The 26,054-nt window shown below is 43.0% G+C and overlaps 1 protein-coding gene across 2 annotated transcripts in view; it reads right to left on the bottom strand.

Moving 5' to 3' along the window:
- The window catches only part of TMEM167B (transmembrane protein 167B), a 186,495-nt gene that overhangs the window by 75,723 nt on the left and 84,718 nt on the right, over positions 1-26,054 (bottom strand). The window contains exon 3 of one of the 2 annotated variants that reach the window (XM_089686475.1): positions 18,857-24,060. The exons of the other annotated variant lie outside the window; for it this stretch is intronic. Within the exon in view, the coding sequence (XP_089542601.1) occupies positions 23,978-24,060 (83 nt within the window). The 3' untranslated portion in view covers positions 18,857-23,977. Of the gene's footprint in view, positions 1-18,856; positions 24,061-26,054 lie in introns of those variants that run through there. 2 annotated transcript variants of the gene reach the window in all.

Raw genomic sequence — 26,054 nt, 5'->3', positions numbered from 1 at the left:
TCTCTCAAGGGATTCTTTCCCTAGGTGCATTATTTTTTTTTTTTTTAACTTGAACATTGAACTGCAGTTTCCACTTTTTTGACCAATATTCCAGGCATGCCAAATTATGTTCCATGTTACATACACCTCCAGGGATATCAACCCTATTGCACACCTATGTGTCATCAGCAAAAATATATACCTTACCCAACAAACCTTTAGTTATATCACTTACATATAGATTAAATAGAACAGGACCTAGTACAGAGCCTTGTGGTACACAAGTGACTGGTATCTTTTCCGAGTGAACCTAATTTACAACCACATGCTGGTATCTATCCTTTAGCCAGCTGCATATCCATTGGACCACCCAAGGGCTAAGTCCTAACTTGTACAACTTTTGTATTAGATAATTATGTGGAACTGTATCAAATGCCTTGCTGAAATCAAAATATGCTATGTCCACACCACCACCCTGATCCAAAACTTTGGTAATATAGTAAAAAAAAAATCCAATCTGATTAGTCTGACATGATCTGCCCTTAGTAAAGACATGATGCTTTGGATCAAGCAAGTTGTGTGTTTCTAAGTGATCAATGATTCTTCTTTTCAGAAGTGATTCCATTAACTTGACTTCAATCGATATTAAACTCACTCGCCTGTAATTGCCAGCTTCTACCTTGCTGCTCTTCTTGTGGATAAGTACATTATCAGTTGTCCAAAAGAACTACAAAACACATAGGTATAAACCAGGACTATATGTGAATACAGACTGAAGCAGGCCTTTGCATCTTCACATCTGAGCCTTCAGAAAGAAGAATGAGTTGCACAATGACATCACCAAATCTTCCTCTTGAAACTAGCGTCAGAGGGAGCAGTGCCTTCGGTTTCAAATTGCAAATATAGAACTAGGAGGCTGGGGGGCAGGCAAGTATCTAGGCACACTCACATACTAGGAAACACACTGAACTTTTTTTTGTCTTGAATTCCTCCTAAAAATTACGGTAGCAGTTTTTAGTGTACTTCTCAGGCACAATTAGCGATTCTAAATATGCAGATGCTCAGTTTTTGAATTTAGGTCCACTTTAAGGTTTGCCATGATGTGCCCAATTTTTATCAGTTTTACTGCTACAGGGTGGACTCCCTGCGCAAACTCACGTATATATTTACCTGAGCCGAGCTTACGGCAGGGGGCGCATTTGCCCACCGGCCCGAAAGTTCTGTGATTCGGTACAGCACCACTCACCAAATTCAGACCAGTGATGTTTGGCCTGCACCTACTGAGCTCAGCCTGTGCCTGTGTTTACATTACACAGGCACAGGAAATGATGCAGTTTTCTCTCCCTGGAGAGCCCTGTCACCAGTGTCATTAGTACAGTGTACAGAATTATTTTACTGATCACTGTATTAATGTGCCCACCACATCATTCATCGCATTTAACCTTTTGATTGCCAGGAACATGCTCACATACACCATAAACCTCTGTCTGAACGCATCAATATCTTTGATCAGATCAGAACTATACCAGCGATCACAATAGTACAGAGTCCCAAAAAACGCAGTGTTAGCAGGATCACCCCTGACACCTGCCAGCACCTGCGTTTGGCCACTACACTTACCCCTCCAGCAAGTGCAGTGTCAGTAGATCACAGTCATTTGATACATTGCACACAACACTGCAGGGTTAGCAAGGTCAGGCCTGATCTCTGCTAGTACTAGCTGGTAAGTTTTTTGCTTTTTTTTTTTTGTAGTGGTTTAAGCAGTCCCTGACAGCCAGATACTCTTTCCCTATGAGTCGCACTAGGTACACTGGAGAAGAGGCCTACAGGATTCTGAGTATGTCAGATGAGAGCGAAAGGGGAAGCCTCACTGACAGAATCAGGCTCAGAATACAAACCTGTAGAGAGCAGCAGCACCCTGACAGATAGCTCAAATGATGGAGTTTTTTTTGGGGCCTAACCCTCAACATGGGCATTACTAAAAAGAATGAATTGTGGTCATATTGGTCCACAGACTCGATTCATCATATGCCCGTGTAGTCTGCTGCCATGGCCATATAATGTGATTCATGCATTTCCACATCAATACACTCTGTCATCCTCAGGGTGACCCTGAATATGAAAGGCTCCACAAAATTTGGTCCCTCGTAAATCACCTTAACCAGAAATTTGCAGATGTGTATATGCCCCATCAAAACATCTGTGTTGAGGAGTCCGTCAATTTGTCTGGCCACCTTGCATTCAGTTTCTCCCCAGCAAGCGTGCCAGATATGGGGTCAAAATGTAAAACGCTGTGAGAGGGCAACAGGCTATACATGTAACTTTTGGATTTATGAGGGAAAAGATAGTCATGTGGAGCCCCCTGGATGCCCAGACTACATACATGGGGAGCAGTGACAAGATAGTTTGGGACTTGGTGTCACCTTTTTTTCCCCATATGGGGGTACCACTCATACACTGACATTTTATATTCAAGTGTGCCACTATTTAGACATTTGTACAATCTTGGAATTGGCGCATGTGGCACCGTGCAACCTAATCACCAGGGCTTCCCCCAACGGCTTGTAAATACCTGACTTAGAAAGGGGGAGAAAACCTGCTTGAAGAATTATGAATTGCTCGCAGTGAAGTGGAAGGACAAATGGGATGTTTTCATCCTGTCTTCCATTCACACAGACACGACCATCCAAATTTTCATGGGAGGGGTGGACTTCAATGACCAGATGATGAAGCCGTACTTAGTTTCCTGTAAAGCCAGATGCTGGTACAAAAAAGTGTCTGTATATTTATTTCAATTGGCTCTGTACAATGCTTTTGTGCTTTTACAAAGTAACTAAAATTTCAGGAAGAGATCATCATGGTTCTTTTGTATCCAGGTGCTGTGGCCCAAAATCCCAACCCAGATGCCGTGAGCATGAGAGGCATTTTCCTGATGCCATCCCTAGTACCCCAACCCAAAAGTCACCCCAAAAAAAGATGTCATGGCTGTAGTAGACACCCGCATTTTTTTGTATCTCCTGTCCTGGCCAACCTTGTCTCTGTCTCAAAGACTGCTTCCATCGCTACCACAAACTAGTCAAGTATTGGTAAAAAGGTTGAACTAAAAACAGTGTGGGATTTTCAGGGTTGCAGGGTGCAAATTTACAATGAAAAACAGATTTAAAAAACACAATTTTATTTAATCTTACAAAAAAAGGGGAAAGAAAGAGAGTAAATAATTACAATACTGTAAAAAACAAAAATTGAAGCTTGGCTGTATTGTTGCAGTAATTCCCTACATGTTTCGCCCAACAAGGGCTTCTTCAGGGGAGAGAGAGAGAAAAGCTTCAACCGCAATACAGTCAACAATATATAAAAAAGAATATACATAAACAACGGAGTTATGACATACATTCACACAATGAACATAATCAAAAGTATAAAAGAACACGCCGGCTCACCCTAGATGTCAGGCTTATGAAACTACCACCGCATATCAAAAAGCACTATCAAAGAACTTAGTTGGCCTATGCGTCTGTGCAATTGTAGAGGATATAATAGGGATCAAATATCCATCTAAACATAGGTATAAAGAGTGCGCATGCGCGGCCGCCGGGATCGGATGTCCCGGCACTAGCTCCGCACATCTCCGGCACTGACAGCAGCCCATAAAAGGGCATAGTGCCGCTTCACCCCCGGGGCCCCCCCCCCTGCCTTTCTCCGGATCTCGGGCACCAGATATAATGCCCGGAAAGACGGCGGTGAAGAGCCGTGGAGGCTCCCAGCGGTGGCTCCCTGCGGGGACTGGGGGACCCAAGATGGCGGCCGGATCGGCGCCCGCGGTTCCTGGTGCCTCCTCTGCCTCTGTTGCAGCAGCACCTCTCCCTCGGAGGGAGAAGATGGGCTCCTCGTCCCACACTGGTCCGGGGAGGACTGCAGCAGCATCATCAGCTGGGGTGAGTGACTCCCTGCAGCCCCCCCAGTCACCCTCCAGCCCCATGCCACTAGAGTCCCAGGCTTCGGCCTGTTCATTGAGCCATGACTCCCCGGCATCCTCGCCCTTGAACAGCGAAATAGCTGCTATTTTTTCAAGCCAGCATAGCGGTCCTGAGCCCGCGGATGATAGCCCGGCTTCCTCTCCAACGGTTCCTCCTGACCCGCCTCTATACTCTGGTGATGCAACTTTGATAGCTCGGTTCGCAGATTTGCTGCAACGTGAATTAGACAGAGCTACCTCAAAACTGGCGGCTGATCTTAAGCAGGATTTTCAGGCCTTGGGCCACCGTCTAGACAGTATTGAGGCTAAAGTTGATGCGACAGTCCAAAGTATCTCCCAAAATTCTAACATGATCACCGACTTGCAAGATCGCCTGGAGGAGGCGTATTCTAAAATTGATGACCTGGAGAATCGAGCCAGGCGATATAATTTTCGCATTCGAGGTCTTCTTGAGTCGGTTAAGGAGCTTACTAGCTGCGCACACACCCTCATGCGGTCTGCTATGCCTGCTATTGATGACCTTCACCTTGAGATTGATCGCATTCACCGGGCACTGATCCCCCCCCCCGGCATGGGGGGCCTCCTAGAGATATCATCGTCAAGCCTCATTTTTTCCAGGTTAAGGAGGCGGTCATGCGGTATGGCAGGGAGAATCCGGATATAGAGCTTGCAGGGCACAAGGTACAAATCTTTGCTGATGTCTCGTCGGCCACTATCCAGAGGCGGCGATCCCTCAAGCCACTTCTCTCTCACTTGGTTCAGAAGGGCATTAAATATCGTTGGGCCTACCCTTTTCGTTTACAGTTCACTCTTAATGGAAAGTCCTATGGGTTTGCTACATTCCAGGATGGCGAGGAGTTGCTGCTTCAGCTGGGTATTATCTCTCGCAGTCCGACGTCCCATTCTCCTACAGGATCGGCTCCTCGACCTCCGCTGCTCCAGCCATTGTGGACTACTCCATCATCTAAGAAGAAGGGGTCCCAGAATCCATCTGAGAGGATTTCTTGAACTTTCGTGTTATTTTGGGGACTTTTCGCTGGGATATGTAAGTCGATGGCGGCCTGTCTGTGGCTCTTAAGAGCGTTCGCCGTTGTTGCTGTGTTGGCGGGGGGGAGTGGGCTGGGGGTGGGACTTGGGGTGTTAATTGCATCTGTTTACTGAATACCATTTCAGGTGGTTTTAATTGCTTTGTTTTATGTTCAATGCGCTGTTCGTTTGATTTATTGTTGATGGGTTATAATTGCTGTCGGTGCCGGAGAGTGTCTTTGCGCTCTCCCTGATTGGAAGACTCTTCCCCAGGATTGTTTCTCTGGGCAGATCTATTCCACCACAGGGCTATTGCTCTGTATTTCATGGTACATTGGTTCATTCATTTACTAGTACTGTTTCGTGTACCGCGGTCACTTGGCATTTGGACTTTTGTGTTCCAAATGTTCTCTTTTCTTTTTTTTTCCGATTTTTTTCTCTTTGTTTTTTTCTGATTTTTTGGGGGGTCAGCTGGCGACATTTAAGGACTTCTAGGGATCTTCATACTCTTAAGGAACGAGGGGTCTTTATTATGCTTAGTTCCATAATTATTTATCATGTCTTCCTTACGGTCTACTAGCGGAGAAATTCGCTTCCTTTCTCACAATGTTCAGGGGCTCAATTCCCCATCCAAACGCATACAGGCTTTTAGCTCGTACCACTCCCTTGGGGCGGATATAGTTGCCTTACAGGAGACTCATTTTCCCCCCTCCTTCTCTCCACGTTATATTCATAAAAATGACCCTCTCTGCTTTTTTGCTAATGCTACAGAGAAAAAGCGGGGGGTGGCCCTATGCTTTTCTCGCCGAGTGTCCTTTGTCGAATCTAAAATTGTCCGGGACAAGGAGGGGCGATATCTTTTGGTGAAAGGCCACTTGGGAGGAAACCTTATCACTTTTATAATTTATTATACCCCCAATGCCAATCAGGTTGAATTCTTCCAATCTTTGCTAAGCACTCTGGTCAGAGAATTTGAGGGTGACGTTATTCTAGCTGGGGACTCTAATTTAGCGTTGGACCAAACTCTGGATCGTTCCCGAACCGCCACGCTTCAGCCTCCTTCTAGACGGAGCCGTAAATTGGCTCAACTTTTATATCGTTATGATTTTATTGATGCGTGGAGGGAGGATAATCCTACTTCTCGAGATTACTCCCCTTACTCCAGGGCTCATAATAGTTATTCTCGCATTGACCATATTTTTCTTCATACATATTCACTCCCCAAACTTGTTACTGCTAAAATGTTTTCTACGCCCTGGTCTGACCACGACCCAGTTTCTATCACCTTGTCGTCCGAGACTCCTGGTAAGACGGCTTTTCATTGGCGTCTTAATGAGTCTATTTTGGGTAACCACTCTCATTGTCGGGAAATCTCCTCACACCTACAAAAATTTTTTGATTTTAATAAAGCAGAGGACACGAACCCGGCGATTAATTGGGCAGCTCATAAGGCCTCAGTCAGGGGATATATTATTCAACTCTCTTCTCGGTTAAAAAAAGCCCGAAATGATCTACTTGCTACTAAAACTCAGTTGTATACTGACCTGGTTGCTCAACATAAGCTACATCCCAGTTCTGATTTGTTACTTAAACTTGACCAGGCCCGACTGGAACTTAACTTATGTCTTACTACCACTGCGGATAAACAACTTCGTTGGTCTAATCATAAATTCTTTACTTGGAGGGACAGGCCTGGTACCCTGTTGGCACGCAAGCTGACTCCTAGACATTCCCAGATGGCCCTCCCCAAGCTCAGACTGGACAACGGTTCATTATCCCAGGACCCGGGTAAGATCCTCCACAAATTCCATTCTTTTTACTCTCAGCTTTATAGTTCGCCCACGGGGGGTTGTTCTTCTTCCTCACTGGAGGCTTTTTTGGAGTCTATCTCATTTCCCCCCCTCCGGGAGGCTCATAGGGAGCTAATGGAACAACCTATCTCTTGTGAAGAAGTTGGGAATGCGGTGAAATCCCTGGCCTCTCATAAGGCCCCGGGACCGGATGGTCTTCCCAATAATTACTATAAAGCTTCCCGGACATTCTGATACCCCATATGGCCCTGTACTTTAATTATTTGCGGGAGGGGGGAGTGGTTCTCCCATAGGAAAATAAGGCATTCGTTAGTGTCATTCCCAAGCCTTTCAAGAATGCCGCTATGGTCTCCAATTACCGGCCTATTTCTTTAATTAACTGTGATTTAAAGATTCTTACTAAAATCCTGGCCCTACGGCTCCATAATTTCTTGGCTTTCTACATTCATGATGACTAATCAGGATTCATAAGTGGTCAACAAACATCGGACCAAATTAGGCGGACTATAGCTTTGCTGTCAGCTGTGCAGTCCAATTGGGATGGATCGTCGCAAAGGGAAATTTTACTACTGTCACTATCCACTATTCAGAAGGCATTCGACAGTCTGTCCGGGGACTATTTGTTTAGAACGTTGGATAGGTTTGGGTTTGGCCCTTATTTTACTACGCTGTTGCGGGCCCTCTATTCTACTCCGTCAGCTCAAGTTTCTATTCGATAGAATGAGGAACTAGACAGGGATGTCCTCTTTCTCCGTTGCCGATGGAACCTCTTGCGATTGCTATTCGCGCTGATTCCACTATATCGGGTGTTACCTGTGGTCAAAGGGTTCATAAATGCGCCCTATTTGCCGACGATGTTCTTATGTACATATCTAATCCTCGCACGTCTCTGCCTGGTTTCTTCCATCTGTTTCATCGGTTTTCTGAGGCCTCCGGTCTTACGCTCAACTCCTCAAAAACTGTTGCTTTAAATATCTCGTTACCCGATTCAGAGGTTTGCTACTGCCGGGAAAACTTTGATTTTCAGTGGGCCCCTGATTCTCTCCCCTATCTGGGGATTCTCCTTACGAAATCTTTATCGACGCTATACCAGGCTAACTATCTCCCGCTTTTCAAACGACTTAAAAATGACTTATTAGCCTGGCAGGATCTTTTACTTTCCTGGTTTGGTAGAATTAATTCTATTAAAATGACCTTCCTACCTAGATTATTATACTATTTCAGGATGTTACCAATTCTGATTCCCAAACGGGAACTAGTCTTACTACAGGCTGCAGTCTCCAGATTTGTATGGAGGGGAAGGCGCCCTAGGCTGAACAAATGTACCTTGTTCTCTCTGAAGAGGCATGGCGGTTTGGGACTCCCTAATCTTTTCGCATACTTTCAGGCGGCCCAAATAGCACAACTATCTTGTACTACGGCCAGGGGGTATGTACCCCAATGAGTTGGGATTGAGGCTCTTTCGTGCCATCCATATGCTATTGGTACTCTTATGTGGCTTCCCAGTAGATTGCGCCCTCTTATTTTGTGTCCTACTCTATCCTATTCATTGTCAGTGTGGGATAGATGGCGAGCTCGTAAACCTTTCTTCTCTCCGCATACCCCGTTGGCTCCGGTGTTTGGTAATCCTGAGTTTGCCCCGGGTTTATCTTTCGCGAGGTTCCAATGGTGGATTAATAAGGGGTTGCTACGTATTGGGGATTACTTGGATGGGGTTCGCCCTCGGTCTCTTCATTATTTTGTGAATTTTTGTGGGATGCCTCGTGGAGAGATATTTCGTTTTCATCAACTTCGCTCTTTTATTGATAGCAAACTTAGACTACTCGCAGAACCCTTTGCGCTTACTTCCCTTGAGGTCTCCTGTGGGGCAAGTGGGATGATGCGAGGTCCCTTGTCCATTGTTTATGCCTTGTTGGTTGATCCCCTAACTAAATTATCTTACATGATTCTATGGGAATGGGATTTAAATAGTTCATTAGATTTGGATACCTGGCGGACTGCGGCCCATGCCCTATCGAAGATTTCGATTAACACTGATCTTGTTGAATCTAACTACAAAACGCTACTTCGATGGTATTTGGTTCCTGCTTGCCTAGCCATAATGTATCCTTCTGTTTCATCTGGCTGTTTCCGACGCTGTGGTCAAGAGGGTACCATGTTCCACGTCTGGTGGAAATGTCCAGTCGTGAGTAGGTTTTGGATCCGCATATTTAATTTTCTTTACTCAGTGACAGGAATTAATATCCGTAGATCACCGGAAGTGGCCTTGTTTAATATACTACCCTCTGATGTTCCCAAAAAAATCGATTAAATTAATTTTATATATCATATTGGCGGCTCGCATTACCATAGCTAGGAGTTGGAAACAATCCTTGATCCCACTGGATAGAGTGAAACAAAAACTCAGCTGGATAATGGTTAATGATAAACTGATGAGTATCGTCACTGATGATGTGTCTAGATTTGAGAGGACTTGGGATCCTTGGATTAAATATATTACTGTATCGTGAGTGTCTGGCAGCTGACACCCCCCCCCCCCCTTCTTTTTTTTTTTTTTAATCTTTCTTTCACTTAAGAGTACTTTCCTTTTCGTCTCTCTCTTCCTCTTTTTTTCTACTATTTGTTGAAACATTTTTTTTTCTTTCTGTTATTTTTGGTTTAATTTTTGTTTATTGATCTATGAAACCTGTATGTTTTGATGGCTTTGACATTTTTTATGTGAATTGTAATGCTATTATCTGCTAATCTTTTTATGTACCTACCAGTGTTATGATTATGATTCTACATCTTGTTCCACCATGCGGGTGGGCCCTTTTTTTTTCTCTTGTATTGTTTGCCATCTTGTTTTACGCTTTAATATGCTTGTTTCTCAATAAAAATATTGAAACATAAACATAGGTATAAATAAGCACAGATGAATTAATTTAATTTTTACCAATATGGGGCAAAAAGTGAATCAAATAGAGGGAGAGACAAAACCAGGTGATGTCAAGTGAAATTGAAATAATTAAAAAAAAAAAATGACTCAAATTGTTGATATACAATTTAGCCACTAGATGTCAGGAGTGGGCACAAGTTCATTGAATATTAGCTGTAAAAATCAAACTACTCAGAACAATGCAGTATACAGAATCACCCAGGTGACCATTTTCACCAATTTTCCTTAAGCCCTCCCCTCAACACAAGTCTCTCAAATTACCTCCAGGGGGTCTCAAAACGTCTCGAGAGATCCCTTCATGTGCACAGTTGATTAGCCAAAGGGCCATATCTTTATCCCCGCCCTATTTTATACCCTCCACGCCAGCCGACGTGACGTAATGGGCCGGGTGTGGAGGTCCGACATAAAACTGCGCATGTGCAAGGTCTCTATTGCACATGCACGAACCGAAGCCGACGAAAACACAGCCAGATCTCTTAACCACTAGCCTACAGGGTACTTATACCCCCTTCCTGCCCAGGCCAATTTCCAGCTTTCAGCGCTGTTGCACTTTGAATGACAATTGCGCAGTCATGCAACACTATAACCATATGAAATGTTTAGAATTTTTTTGTGACAGATAGAGCTTTATTTTGGTGGTACTTAATCAACTCTGGGTTTTTTATTTTTTCTTAAACCACTGAAAATTAAAAAAAAAAAACACGTTTCTTAGTTTTTGTTATAAAATATTGTAAATAAGTGATTTTTCTCCTTCACTGAAGTGTGCTAATGAGGCTGCACTGATGGGCACTGATAGGTGGCACTGACTGGCTTGATGGGTGACACTGAAAGGCAGCTCAGATGGGAACGGATATGTGCCATTGATGTGCACTGGTAGGCATTGAAATGTGGCATTGATGTGGCACTGGCAGGTGGCATGGATGAGCACTGACAGGTGGCACTGCTGGGGCTACACAGATCATCAGAGCACACTGATCATCAGTGCTCTGATCTGTGTACATGTCCCCTCTGAGGGATGCCGATTACCGGCTCTCCTCTCGAGCTGTCAGCGTGACAGCTCGTGAGGAGAGAAATGCCGATAACCGGCATTTCCCTATTTACATGTGATCAGCTGTGATTGGACACAGCTGATCACATGACCGAGCCGACATCTTCGGCTCTTTCCGTTGATCCGCTGTGTCTGAGGGGGACAGTGCACCGCCGATTTCTCCCGGAGCCATGCATGCGAGGTTAGAATGGCAGGACGTCATATAACGTCCTCCCAGAACGAGAGAACCACCTTGCGTCCGTCATTTTACTATATGGCGGGCGGGAGACGATTCATAACACCTAAGCAGGACAGCTGCATTAAGGGTGGCAATATAAACAAAACCATCCAGCCACAAGGTACAAAAGTCTGTCTGCCATCTAGAGGCTTAGAGATGTTAAGAAAAGCGGAAGCAAAATCAAACAAGAAAAAATCCATTTATACCATGAAAAGGGAAACATCCCATCATTTCTATATAAGCCTTAGATGGCAGACTTGTGTACATTGTGGCTGGGTGGTTTTGCTTGTATTGCCACCCTTAATTTAGCTGTCCTGCTTAGGTGTTGCTCCTATTAAGAGATCTGGCTGTGTTTTCATTGGCTTCAATTTGCGCATGCACAATAGAGACCTGTTCTTTTATACTTTTGATTATGTTCATTGTGTGGATGTATGTCATAACTCCGTTCATCTATATTCTTTTTGATATACTGTAGACTGTATTGTAGGGAATTACTGCAACAATACAGCCAAGCTTCAATTTTTGTTTTTACAGTATTGTAATTATGTACGCTTTCTTTCCCCTTTTTCTGTAAGATTAAATAAAAATTGTGGTTTTTAAATCTGTTTATCATTGTAAATTTGCACCTTGAAAATCCCACACTATCTAGTTCAACATTTTCAAACTCCAGGGATGTGGTGCGATTTATATAAATTGTCATTCACTCGTCACTAATGGACTATTCGTAAAAGGTACAGCATGGCACATATTTACAGTGGGGCAAAAAAAGTATTTAGTTAGCCAATTGTGCAAGTTCTCCCACTTAAAAAGATGAGAGAGGCCTGTAATTGGCATCATAGGTAGACCTCCACTATGAGAGACAAAATGAGAAAAAAAATCCAGACAATCACATTAGCTGATTTGGAAAGAACTTATTTGCAAATTATGGTGGAAAATAAGTATTTGGTCACCTACAAACAAGCAAGATTTCTGGCTCTCACAGACCTGTACCTTCTTCTTTAAGAGGCTCCTCTGTCCTGCACTCATTACCTGTATCAATGGCACCAGTTTGAACTTGTTATCAGTATAAAAGACACCTGTCCACAACCTCAAACAGTCACACTCCAAACTCCACTATGGTGAAGACCAAAGGGCTGTCGAAGCACTCCAGAAACAAAATTGTAGACCTGCACCAGGCTGGGAAGACTGAATCTGCAATAGGCAAGCAGCTTGGTGTGAACAAATCAACTGAGGAGCAATAATCAGAAAATGAAAGATATACAAGAACACTGATAATCTCCCTCTATCTGGGGCTCCACGCAAGATCTCACCCCGTGGGGTCAAAATGATCACAAGAATGGTGAGCAAAAATCCCAGGACCACACGGGGGGACCTAGTGAATGACCTGCAGAGAGCTGGTGAGATTTTGAGTGCAAACCTCCTTCCATCAGCAAGGGCATTGAAGATGAAACGTGGCTGGGTCTTCCAACATGACAATGATCCCAAACATAACGCCCGGGCAACGAAGGAGTGGCTTCGTAAGAAACATTTCAAGGTCCTGGAGTGGCCTAGCCAGTCTCCAGATCTCAACCCCATAGAAAACCTTTGGAGGGAGTTGAAAGTCCGTGTTGTCCAGCCACAGCCCCAAAACATCACTGCTCTAGAGGAGATCTGCATGGAGGAATGGGCCAGCATACCAGTAACAGTGTGTGCCAACTTTGTGAAGACTTACAGGAAACGTTTGACCTCTGTCATTGCCAACAAAGGATATATAACAAAGTATTGAGATGAACTTTTGATATTGACCAAATACTTATTTTCCACCATAATTTGCAAATACATTCTGTCCAAATCAGCCAATGTGATTGTCTGGATTTTTTTTCTCATTTTGTCTCTCATAGTTGAGGTCTACCTATGATGCCAATTACAGGCCTCTCTCATCTTTTTAAGTGGGAGAACTTGCACAATTGGTGGCTGACTAAATACTTTTTTGCCCCACTGTACAGAGTGTCGAAAGATGGTAGGTAGTCAGGAAACAGGCTATCGCATTTTGAGAGACCCTAAAACTCTGGAAAGTTTAGTTAAAAAAAACAAATAAAAATTAAAAAGCAAAAATAGTTGTCTTTTTAGTGAGTTACTGTTCTATTAAGTTTTTATTGTTAAAGGCCAAGTTCACCTTTGGAGCATGTTACATGTACCACCCATTTTTGGGGTGGAACATGTTCCCATAGTCGCATATGCCCAATTAGCTGCAGGATTGCTCAATCATCTCTATAGTCTAAGAAACAAAAAGCTACGAGAATTTCATCACTTTGGTTTCGCTGGATATAAAGAGCCATTTTTAAATTGGGAAAGCATCTGATCACACCGATCTTGCGGAGACCACATAATTTAAGGACAGAAGAGATATCTAGAGTCTAATAGAGACCAGCTTTCTCAGAAAAGAGTACCTGTCACTGCTTATTGCTATCACAGCGTATATTTAAATTCCCTGTGATAAAGTGATAAGAAAAAAAAATGAAAGGGACAGTGTAAAAATAAAAAAATTAAAGCACCCTTGTCCCCCCGTGCTTGCGCGCAAGCAGCGGCCCCGTGTCAGTATGTGAACACTGATTGCACCATGTATGCGAGGTATTACCGTGACCGTCAGATCAAAGGCAGCAATTCTAGAACTGGACCTCCTGTGTAAATCTAAAGTGGTAGCCTGTAAAGGCTTTTAAAGCGTTGCCTATGGATATTAAAAATGATGTCGACGTTGCGTTTAAAAAAAAAAAAAAAAAAAAATTATTGCTGCAAAAGTACTGTGTGACATAAAAATTTGCAACACCCACCATTTTATTCTCTAGGGTCAAAGATAGTAAGAATAGCACCCTAAAAACTGATAAAAAAAAAAAAAAAAAAAAATGTAATATATATATGTGTACAGCTGCAAAACCTAACCAGAAAGGTGCATGTAACAGTGAAATAATAGGTTTGCGCTCATATATATTTAATACAATCTATATTAAATATATAACTAATCCATGTATTCCAAATAATATAAAACAAATATAAATAATGTGTATCAAATAAAGTCCAAACACCAGTGGCAGATGATCCTTTTCTTTTAGTGATATTAACCAGAAATTATTATTCAAATCAAAATTCCAGTGTCCAAATAATATCACCCTGATAAAAATCCACCACCAGATAAATTAAACTCACCAGAGCCATATGCTGATTAAATTATAAACCAGCATAAGCGCTTTCTGCTCTGGGAGCAATACTCTGCAGGAGAATATTCAGCAAAGGATAGGATATCGCTTTATGGTCACCGCCTCTTCATATAATCATAGCAGTACTCGGGAATCAAGAGAAGAAAGCTCATGGTGCAGTATCATTAAAAAATTTTTATTAAAAGTATATATATCATTGCACTCACAAAGTGTCCCAGCCGACACCAGCAAAAACAGCGTTCTCAGTATCCAGCCTCCTCCAGCATACACAGATGCCGACAGCCTCAGGAATGTCGTGACATCACATCCACAGGCTCAGCCCTATGCGTTTTGTCACCAGACATCCTCACAGAGAGGATGTGAGGACGCCTGGTGATGAAACACGTAGTAGAAAGTAGACACCCCAAACTAGAGGTGAGTTGAGTCAAGATAATTTATTTTTCGCCAAAGGTTTTGGAAAAAGTAAAAAAAAAAAAATTTTTTTTTTTTTAACACAAAAGTTGTCATTTACCGTATTTTACGCTCCATAAGACGCACTTTTTCCCCAAAAAATGGGGGGAAATGTCTGTGTATCTTATGGAGTCGCCGCCACGTTAGAATACCGGGCCGACCACTTGACTCTACTGTGGAGAAAAACCTGCTCCTTGGTCCTACCTGTTCCTCGGTCCTGCTTTCAGTGGCCGTCTTCTCTCCCAGGCGCCAGCATTTCAGTGTGGCCATCCGGCTGTGACAGCTTGCGGCTTCACAGCCGGGTGCCCACTGTGCATGCACGAGAAGCGCTGCGCTTTGTGAATAGCCCCATAGTCTTGTGGGACCTGTCACGTGTTCCACAATACTATGGGGAGGCCAACTCCATTGAAGTGGAAACCTGTCAAATTCGAGTACCCACCCCCCTCTCCTCAAAAGTCTGCAGTCTCTGGTCATCCCCTGTACTGTGTCCGCAGTCTCTGGTCACCTCCTGTAGTATGTCCGCAGTCTCTGGTCATCTCCTGTACTGTGTCTGCAGTCCATTGGTTCAGAATTTTTTTTTTCTCTAAAATCTAGCTGTGTCTTATGGTCAGGTGCATCTGAAGGAGCGCAAAATACACTAAATTATATATTGCTCACACATGCCATGGGTATATGTGCAATTATTCCCCAAAACACATTCTGCTACTTCTCCCGACTATGGGGTTACCACATGTGAGAGACTGTTTGGCAGTCTAGCAGAGTACAAGACCTCAAAATCCAATAAGCACCTTCAGGCTTTTAACCACTTGCCCTCCAGAAGATTTACCCCCCTTCCTTGACCAGGCCATTTTATGCTATTTGGAGCTCCGCTATTTCAACTAATAATTGCGTGGTCATGAAATGCTGTACCCAACGAAATGTATGTCCTTTTTTTCCCCACACAAATAGAGCTTCCGTTTAGTGGTATTTGACCACCACTGGGTTTATTTTTTGTGCTATAAACAAAAGACCAAAAATTTTGAAAAAAAAAATTTTTTTTACTTTGTTATAAAAACATCTATAGTAAACTCAAAGGTAGTCATAAATTTAGGCTAAAATGTATTCTGCTGCATGTCTTTGGTAAAAAAAAAATCCCAATACATGTATATTGGTTTATGTGAAAGTTATAGCATCTACAAACTATGGTATAGACAACGGAATTTACGCTATTTTTTGCTATACGACACTGCACTGGTTTAACTGACAATTGCACGGTAATGCAATTCTGTACATAAATTACATTTATGTCTTGATTTCCCTACAAATGGAGCTTTCCTTTGGTGCTATTTGATCCCCTCTGGGTTTTTTATTTTTTGCGCTATAAACAAAAAAAGACCGAAAAGTTTGGAAAAAAAAAAAAACCCCAATATTTTCTCAATTCGCATATAAAAATATCCAATAAGCTCAAAGTTTGTCATAAATTTACGCCAAAATGCGTTTTGCTACATGTCTTTGTTAAAAAAAAAAAAAAATCCCAAACATTATATGGATATTGGAATTTATACAGCTTTAACTTTCTGACTGCAAATCACATTTCTTGACGTGCTAAAATCCCAGGGCAGTACAAACACCCTCATATGACCCCTTTTAAGCCATCTGCTGAGAGGCATGTTGATTCCACGGAAGATCCCTCACCCCCACGTTATTGGTTAACAGCAACTTTTTTTATTTTTTTTAAACAAAGTTGTCAATTAAATGGTATGGGTATATTTGGAAGTACGCCCCAAAATATATTCTACTTCTCATGAGTATGGAGATACCACGTGTGTGAGACTTTGTTAGCCTAGCTGCATACAGTAGCCCGAAATCCAATGGCAATTTGAAAGCCTCATGGAGCATAAATTCCTAATTTCACTTCCTCACTACCTATCACAATTTCAGAGGAAAATCACATCGTATATGCGCAGCGATTTTTCAAACGCAATTTTTAACAAAAATGCACTTTTAAATTATAATGCGCAAAAACACAATATGTTGGCCAATTGTTTGGTAAGATATAAAAGACAAAGGTATGCCTAGTAAATTGATACCAAACATGACACGCTTTAAAACTGCGCAAGCCTCATTAAACGGCGACAAACTATATAATTTTTAATATCCATTGGCAACACTTTAAAAGCCTTTACCGGCTACCATTTTAGATTTACACAGGTCTAGTGCTAGAATTGCTGCCCTCGATCTGACATTTGTGGAGATACCTCACACACATGGTGCAACCGCTATTTACATACCGACGGGGGGGCCAAGGCTTGCGTACATTATTGCGCGCACGCACGAGAGGACAAGGATGCTTTGTTATTTTTTCATTTTGATTTTTTTCTTTTAATTATTTTTACACTGTCCCTTTCATTTTTATCACTTTTATTGTTATCACAGAGAATGTAAATATCCCTGTGATAACAATAGGCAGTGACAGGTATTTTCAAAGAAATCTGGGGTCTATCAGACTCTAGATATCTCCTCTGCCCTTAAATCATGTAATCTCACCAAGATCGGTCTGATCAGATGCTTTCCCAATTTAAAAATGGCGCTGTTTATATCCGTCGAAACCGAAGTGATGAAATGTTCGTAGCTTCCGGTTTCTTAGACCAGCCTTTCTCAACCGGGGTGCCGTGAGGAGAATGGCTGTCACTTGAGCACGAGCTCCCGATCATCCCCAGCCGCACTGTACGTCTGCACTGGGAGCAGTCAGAACACTGAGCAAGGTGAAACCAAAGGGAAGGGGAGTGTCTTCTGTGCTCTCTGCTTCCCCCTAGAGTGCAGTACCCAGCTGTGTGATGGAAGCTAAGGTACTGTAACTTTTCAGTTAGAGAATGTGTGTGTGTTTTACTTTTAATCTCGACCCTATTCCTGTCCTACCAAACTGCTTTTTAGGACTTGTTCGTAATAGCAGCAAGAACTGCTGCTCCTCTGAAAAGTAATCTATGCTCAGATCACTTCTCAGAGGCATTTGACATGTGGTAAAGAGGAAATATGTTCCCTCCTCACCACCTGGTTTAACCCCAGTGTCAATCACCACACCACAACAGTGTGCAGTGGAGTTCCATTTACATGGAGGTATACTTCCAGCTGCGGCAACAGCATGTGTATAACCCCAGCTGCTGTTTCTGCAGCTACAGGGGGAGCAGTTGGGGGTGGTAAAAGCAGCTCAATTGCGTGGTTTTACCACCTTCCAACCTCACAGGTATACAGGCCCCATGGTTCACATCTGTGGCTGTGTGTACGGCTGTCCATTCATTTCAATGGGCTGCCTTACCTGCAAATATACAGGGAAAGTCGTCCCTGACCTTCGTTTTAAAATTGCACCACACCAAAAACACCCCTTTGCCAATGTATGGGGTACCCCTAAAGAACAGAGCATTTGCGTGTCAGGAATGAGCGCGATTTCACATGAGTTCCGCGACACACAGTAACATGAACCAAGCCTTGGACGGGGCGCCCTGACTGGAAAAAGGTTGAGAAACACTGTCTCCAATCAGCTCTATGGTCAGCTGACCACGTGGACTGCATTTTCAGGTTCCCCGATGGCATGGGACTGCCAAAGAAAGCTGAGGAAGGCAGCGGGAGGGGGGGGGCATCTCCTCCCACTGCTTGAAAAAAGCACTTCTGCAGCTAATTAGCCACTAGGATTGCTTTTACATGACAGCCAATCGCCGGCTGAAGAAAAACGATAACAGTATGATGCCTGCAGCTGCAGGCATCATCCTGGTATAACCACTAAACGTCCAATGATGTACCAGTATGTCGCTGGTCCTTGTTGGGCATATATGTTATGTTTTTTGTTTTTTGAATAAACAGATTTGTGCTGCAGCTGAATGGTATTCCTGCAAAGAAAACAGAAATGGTTAACAAAACAATAACCCAATAAGACGACAACTATTTGTTTTTTTTTTATTTTTTATTTGTATGGCTTTTTTTTTTTTTTAAACTGTAACGAGCAGATATTAGGGCCTCTCAAAATGCGATAGCCAGTTTCCTGCTTCCGTCACTACCATACACTAGTGCAGTGCTTCTCAATTATTTTCTGTCATGCCCCCCCCAGGAAGAAGAAAACATTTCGCGCCCCCCGCGCGACTGTAAATAGTATCATTTGTCTATAAAATTGTTATAAGTACACCTCTGCATAACACTGTATCCTTATTAACGTATAAGAGAATAAAAAAAGAAAGAAATGTGGATCAATTTACAACAAAGAATAGCTTTATTAACTGTAGCAGAAAAGATTTAAAGTGCATTAGAAATTCCAAAAAAATTAAATCCTTAATTAAACTATAAACATTTTTTGATTGGACATGTCAAACCATATGATACTGAAAAATACATAAAATCAATAAATAATAATGAATTCAAACCGATCACCAACATTTACTTAGGACCTAATCATTGGCGCCCCATCATTGGTGTCAGTGGGAGGAATAGTGCCTCATTATTGGTGTCAGTGGGAGGAATAGCGTCCCATCATTGGTGTCAGTGGGAGGAATAGTGTCCCATCATTGGTGTCAGTGGGAGGAATAGCGTCCCAACATTGGTGTCAGTGGGAGGAATAGCGTCCCAACATTGGTGTCAGTGGGAGGAATAGCGCCCCATCATTGGTATCAGTGGGAGGAATAGCGCCCCATCATTGGTGTCAGTGGGAGGAATAGCGCCCCAACATTGGTGTCAGTGGGAGGAATAGTGTCCCAACATTGGTGTCAGTGGGAGGAATAGTGTCCCAACATTGGTGTCAGTGGGAGGAATAGTGTCCCAACATTGGTGTCAGTGGGAGGAATAGTACCCTGTCAGTGGGGAGAGGAATAGTGCCCCATCGTTGGTGTCAGTGGGAGGAATAGTGCCCCATCGTTGGTGTCAGTGGGAGGAATAACGCCCCATCATTAGTATCAGTGACACCAATGATGCGGCACTATTCCTCCCACTGACACCAATGACACTTGCTGACCCCTGTTGCAGTATGGTGCTGCTGCAGCCAGCATATGTGGTTGCAGCAGCACCTCTGCACTGCACACTTACCGGCTTTTCCCTCACTTGATTTTCGCGGGTCCACTCGGCTCCGCCTCCTTGCCCGTGATTGGCCGCCTGTGTACCTTTCCTGAGCTACAGTTCTGGCGACCAATCACCGGTGAGGAGGCGGAGCCGAGCGACAGGAGTGAGGGAGTGGCCGGAGTGACGGAAGGAGCAGCGCTTCCTGGATGGATCATCGTGAGAGCCAGGTAAGAGACAGCAGCCCTCTGCCCACCCCTGTACTTAGTGCCCCCCTAAAAAGTTCCACCCTAACGTATACCGGCGTATAAGACGACCCCCGACTTTTGAGATTTTCAAGGGTCAAAAAGTCGTCTTATACGCCGGAAAATACGGTATGTTCCCCCGAAATCAAACGCGCCCCCCTTGACGCCCCTGAGGGGCGCGCCCCACTAAGCACTGCACTAGTGGAATATTAGTATAGGGTACAACACAGTCCAGGGCACATATATACATAGGGTCACGAACAATGTTAGGTAGTCCTGGACTGTGCTGTACCCTATACCAATACTCCACTAGTGTACAGTAGCGACTGAAGCAGTCCTTGAGGCAGAGACCAGGTTGGCCAGGACAGGAGGAACCAATAAAAGCAGGTGTCATGCCTAATTCCATGGCCACAACAGACATTTTTTCGGGGTGACTTTTGGGCAGTGGTACAAGGAACGGCATCAGGAAAATGCCGCTCAAGCAGTCGGCTCACTGCATCTGGGTTGGGGGTTTGGGCCACTGCACCTTCTGGATATAAAACGGCCGTTATGATCTCTTCCTGAAATTTTAGGAAGGATCCACTTCTTTCAGTTGCTTTGTAAAGTACCAGCATCTGGCTTTACGAAAAACTAAGTACAGCTTCATCATCTGGTCACTCAACTCCGCCCCTTCCATGTTACGGTTATGATCGTAGACACAGAGGGGTTTCTCAAAACCGTAGAAATTTGGATGGTCGTGTCTGTTTGAATGGAAGACAGGATGAAAACATCCCGTTCATCCTTCCGCCTCACTAGAAGCAATTAATCATTTTTCAAGCAAGCTTTCAGACCCTTTCCAAGACAGGTACTTACAAGCCGCTGGGGGAAGCCCCGGCGATTAGGTCACACTGTGCCACATGTGCCAATTCCAAGATTGTACAAATGTCTTAACAGTGGCACACTTGTATAAAAATTGTCCACGTATAAGTGGTACCCATATGGAAAAAGGTTGACACCAAGTCCCACACTATCTTGCCACTGGTCACCCATGTAGTCTGGGCATCCGGGGGGCTCCACGGATAATTCCAGAAATTACATGTATAGCCTGCTGCTCTCTCACAGGTCTTATACATTTTGACTCCATATCTGGTACACTTGCTAGGGAGAAATTGAATGCAAGGCGGCCAGAAAAATTAACAAGGGACTCGTCAACACACGTTTTGCTGGGAAGTAAACACATCTGCAAATCGTTGGTTAAGGTGATTTATGAGGGGCCAAATTTTGCGGAGCTGGTCAAATTCATGGTCACCCCGAGGACGACATAAAATTACATTATATTCTCATATCTATACCTGGCCATGGCAACAGAGAACACAGGTATATGATAAATCGGGTCTTTGGACCAATACAACCGCAATTTTTTTTTCTTGTAATGCTCATGTTAAGGGTTAGACCCCAAAAAAACTTTAAATTTGGAAACCGTAATAGGTTTCCATGCAATTGTTCTGGCAAAGTTTGAATTCGGGTTGGCGGCGATAAATTGTGGGTATAAATTGCATTGATCCACAATCAATCCAAACAGATCTTCCATGAAAAACAGCTCCAAAATAATCAAGGGGAGTAGTTACATTTGCTGTTTCCACCTGAATTCCGGGTTGAGCAGTGAATGGAGGAAGTGCTGCAAAATTTGTGGGCTGCCAATCAGAATTTGCAAGCACATCCGGAAGGACACTATGGGCTCTACGGGTTTGTGTTCGAATTCTTGATGGCCGTGGGACACCATTTGTGCTAGCCACCCCACCAGTTTATGGGACTCACCCCTTCACCAAGTGATACTGCAGTGCTGGTATGAAAAAGACCAGGATGTACTAGGCCCTGGTGTTCGCCAGTTCATCAAAAGGTAGAGCGGCATTAGTACTGGTACTCTGCTGCGTATGAGAAACATCATGCAAATGTAACATCTCAACAACCTGGGAACGGGGTCTGGTACGCCTGACCTTAACACGGGCCTCTACTCCATCGGTCTGAGCTGTCAGGGTGCCACTGCTGTCTACAGGTTCGTATTCTGAGCCTGATTATGTCAGTGAGGCTTCCCCTTCACTCTCATCTAACATGTAGGCCTCTTCTCTAGAGTACCTTTTCATTGTACATTTCGGTCACTAAATTTATAGGTACCTAGGGACTGCTCGAACCGCTACAAAAAAAAAAAAATTACCTGCAAGTGCTAGCAGAGATCAGGCCTGATCTTGCTAACCCTGCAGTTTTGCGTGCAATGTATCAAAACTAACTAAAATATTTTAAGCCTCCATAGTTGCCATCTTTTGTGTAGTTGGCCAGTTTGGATGCAGGGACGCACTGGATGTCTTTGCTGTCATTTTGGTATAGCTGGGCATCGCATGCATCCCTGTACCTTTAAGGAGGGGTGGGTTCCTCCAGGCACTGCCCTGCATTGATACATGTGCTAACGATGGAGATTTTGGAAATTTTAGTTCGGTCCATAGTACACAGAGGACCCTTGACATGGGACTGTGGCTTACGCTTGTATTTGCAAAAGTGTGCAAGCAAAACACTCTGTTTTTAACGCGCCAAATTGGTTATATTGCAGGCTGGCTACTAAGTTTTGTCCTTCCATGTGCACCTTACTGGTTATAGGTTGGGACGGTTGCCATTTTATGTATAGTTGTATCATTTCCTGTAAACAGAAGCACAAGAAGATCTGTGATAGGGCAGTGATTACTCAGCCTATCCAGGCAGAACATCACTGGCCTGAATCTGCTGACTAATCAGTGATGCACCAGATCACAGCACCGCCAGGTGCGTGCGCCCTCTACCCGCAAAAACAGCAGGAGCACGGATCACATTTATATATGTGATTTTGCGCAGAAAGTCTGCCCTGTAGCAGTAAACCTGGTATAGAGTGGAGCTTAACTGGTTAAAGGGCTCTATTTCCTCATTATACTTCCCGACTACCTATTACAGTTTCAGAGGCCCTGAAATTCCAGAATAGTATAACCCCCCCCCAAAGACCCCTTTTTGAAAAGTAGACACCCCAAGGAATTTTATAACAGGAACGGTGAGTATTTAGCAGATCTCGTTAGTTGTCAGGTTTTTGGTAAAGAAAACAAATACTGCAAAATAGGTTTCTTATTAAATTTCTAGTGGTTTCTACTCATCAAAATGAAATCAGTTGGGGGGAGGAGTGTGCTATCCTGGCATTTCAGGGCCTCCAAAACCGTGATAGGTAGTGAGGAAGAGAAATGAGGAAATTGTGCACTTTCAGGCTTTCAAGGGGCGTGCAATCCAATTAATATACACTTTTTTTTTCTTTTTACCAAAGACGTAGCAAAATACATTTTGGCCTAAATTTATAACAAAATTTGAGTTTATTGGATATTTTTTTAAACAGAATTGAGAAAATATTGTTTATTTCAATATTTTCGCCCTTTATTTCGAGCGCAAAAAAATAAAAAACCCAAATACTACCAAAAGAAAGCTCTATTTGTGTGAAAAAAGGACATAAATTTAGTTTGGGTATATTGCATGGCTAAATAGCAAAAAATGGCCTGGTGAGGAAGGGGGGTAAATCTTCCAGTGGTCAAGTAGTTAAAATTAGGTACATCATGGCCAACGTTACACGCACGCCTAGCAAAAATAAGTTTCATAATAGGCTCTACAAACTGTGTTTTCATATTTAATAATATTATTCATAGTGCACAAAGGCATGGATAAAGCTAATTAGTGTACCTAAAAAAAGGCTCTAAAATTATCAGAGAAGGAAATAATTCAACTGCAGTTTTGTCAATAACGTTGCAAGAGTAAAATGTCCAAAAATCTATTAACTTGTTATCCTGTTATACCAAATCGCAGATTAAAAAAAAAAAAAAAAAAAAAGGATTCGTAGAGCATTTAGACAGAACGTCTCCAACCAGCCACATCATACTCTTTGTGTTATACTCCCAGCACCACAAACTACTGCAGTAACAGGAAAGTATATATACAGTCAAATGTTGCAATGACTCCATCTGTTCCTCTATTATTTGCTCCTGGTCCCAATTTGCTGGGGATGCAACATAGAGATGAGTTGACGGGAGCACCATTTCACTTTATAAACAGTACATAAAAGGCCATAGCAAAACAGGACAGAGAGACAGCCAGGTGTAGACGAGAACCGATGACTGCAGCTAGAAAACAAAAGACAAAAGACAGGTAACAATGGGTTATTTTCAAATTCATGCATGAATATTCTAACAGTATTTTTACATCTGAAAACTAACAAAAGTGTCATCCTGTCAGTTCCTGATAAGAAATTTGCAATAAAAGAAATATGCTCACATCAACTGAAAAAAACAGAGCTAGGTACCGGACTGTTAGGTTAGGCAATGGCTTTAATACGTTTTACACCCACAGTTGATCCAGAGGAAGGCAAAAAAAAAAAAAAAACCCCAAAGCAAAGCATGAATTCCTTCCTGATCCCTCGAGAGGCAATCGGATATTTCTTGGATCAACTTTATCTATAAATGTTATTATCCAGTTATTTTCTGTGTATACAAGAAAGAATCCAGACCTTTTTTAAAGCAATCCACTGAACTGGCCAGAACCAACTCTTGAGGGAGTCTACTCCACATTTCTTACTGTGAAGAAACCTTTCCGTGTTTAGAGATTCAATTTCTTTTCCTCCAGACGTAAAGAGTGCCCCTTGTCCTCTGTGATGACCTCAGGGTGAATAACTCTACACTGAGTTCACTATATTAACCACTGATGTATTTATACATGTTGATCATATCCCCCCTTAATCTCCTCTTCTCAAGATAGAATAAATTCAGTTCCTCTAATCTTTCCTCATAGCTGAGGTCCTCCATGCCTCTTATCAGTTTGGTTGCTCTTCTCTATACTTTTTACAGTTCTCCAATGTTCTTTTTGTGAATTGGGGCCTAAAACTGAATTGCATATTCAAGATGAGGTCTTACTAATGATTTGTACAGGGGTAAAATAATATCTCTTTCTCTGGAGTCTATACCTCTTTTAATACAAGAGAGGATTTTGCTCGCTTTAGAAACCGCAGCTTGGCATTGCATGCCATTATTAAGCTTGTGATCTACCAGAACCTTCTCCTCCATCGATTCCCCCAGTTGTACTCCCCCTAGTATGTATGATGCATGCATATTCTTAGCCCCCAAGTGCATAACCTTACATTTATCAACATTAAACCTCATTTGCCACATAGTTGCCTAATTAAACAAACAGTGCATTGAGGTCGGCTTGTAAATTGAAGACATCCTGTAAGGACGTTATTCCACTGCACAGCTTGGAGTCATCTGCAAAGACTGAAATGGTATTTTTAATCCCAGACCCTATTTAGTTTATAAATATATTAAAAAGTAAGCGTCCCAACACTGAACCTTGGGGTACACCACTGACAACCCTAGACCATTCAGAGTATGAATCAGTCTATATATCTCTTTTTTTTTTATATTTATATCTATCTATGCTGACTTAAATCCATAGCCAAAACGGGTTTGTTTTGGACAATGTAGAGAAGGGTTAAAGACGCCTACACTGCTTTTTTTGCTGTCCATTTACCATAGGGGACATATTCCTTCGCTTCCTGTTCTACAGATGCAAGAGGAAATGACTGAAAACAGGGGGAATCACCCTGTAAGGCAATCGTCCCCTTTGAAAGATTTGGATTTCTCTCAGAACAAGTAACCAGGATAAATAGGAGTGTATCACCCTAATGGAAACCAAAATAAAAACATTAATCGCTTTCCCGCTGCCCTATAGAAGATATACTGCTACAGGGCAGTAGGGGTGCGCAAAATCGTGTATATACACACACGTGATTTTGCATTTCCGGGTAAGGGGCACGTGCCCTACCCACACCGCTATTCGTGCCCTTGGCTGTCAATCACCGGGTCCCGCCCAGTGATTACTCGCTGACACCCGGTGATCGAAGAGCATTACCGATGGAGGGAGAGAACTGTATGTAAACAATACAGTTCTCTCCCCTGTCAGCTCCTGCACAATCCTTTTCATGGCTCTGCATAGCAGAACAATGCAAAGCAGTGTGCTTACAGTGTAAAGCACTAACACAGCCCACAGTAAAACAGCACACAGTTAACCCTTTGATCGCCCCACATTAACCCTTTCCTGCCCAGTGCCATTAGTACAGTGTCAG

The sequence above is a fragment of the Staurois parvus genome, unplaced genomic scaffold (genome assembly GCF_062004578.1).
Source record: "Staurois parvus isolate SC_StPar_1 unplaced genomic scaffold, SC_StPar_1.0 ptg000399l, whole genome shotgun sequence".
NCBI classification, from domain to species: Eukaryota; Metazoa; Chordata; class Amphibia; order Anura; family Ranidae; genus Staurois; species Staurois parvus.
Note: the sequence above shows the minus strand (reverse complement) of the source record. Positions and strands in the feature narration are given on the sequence as shown.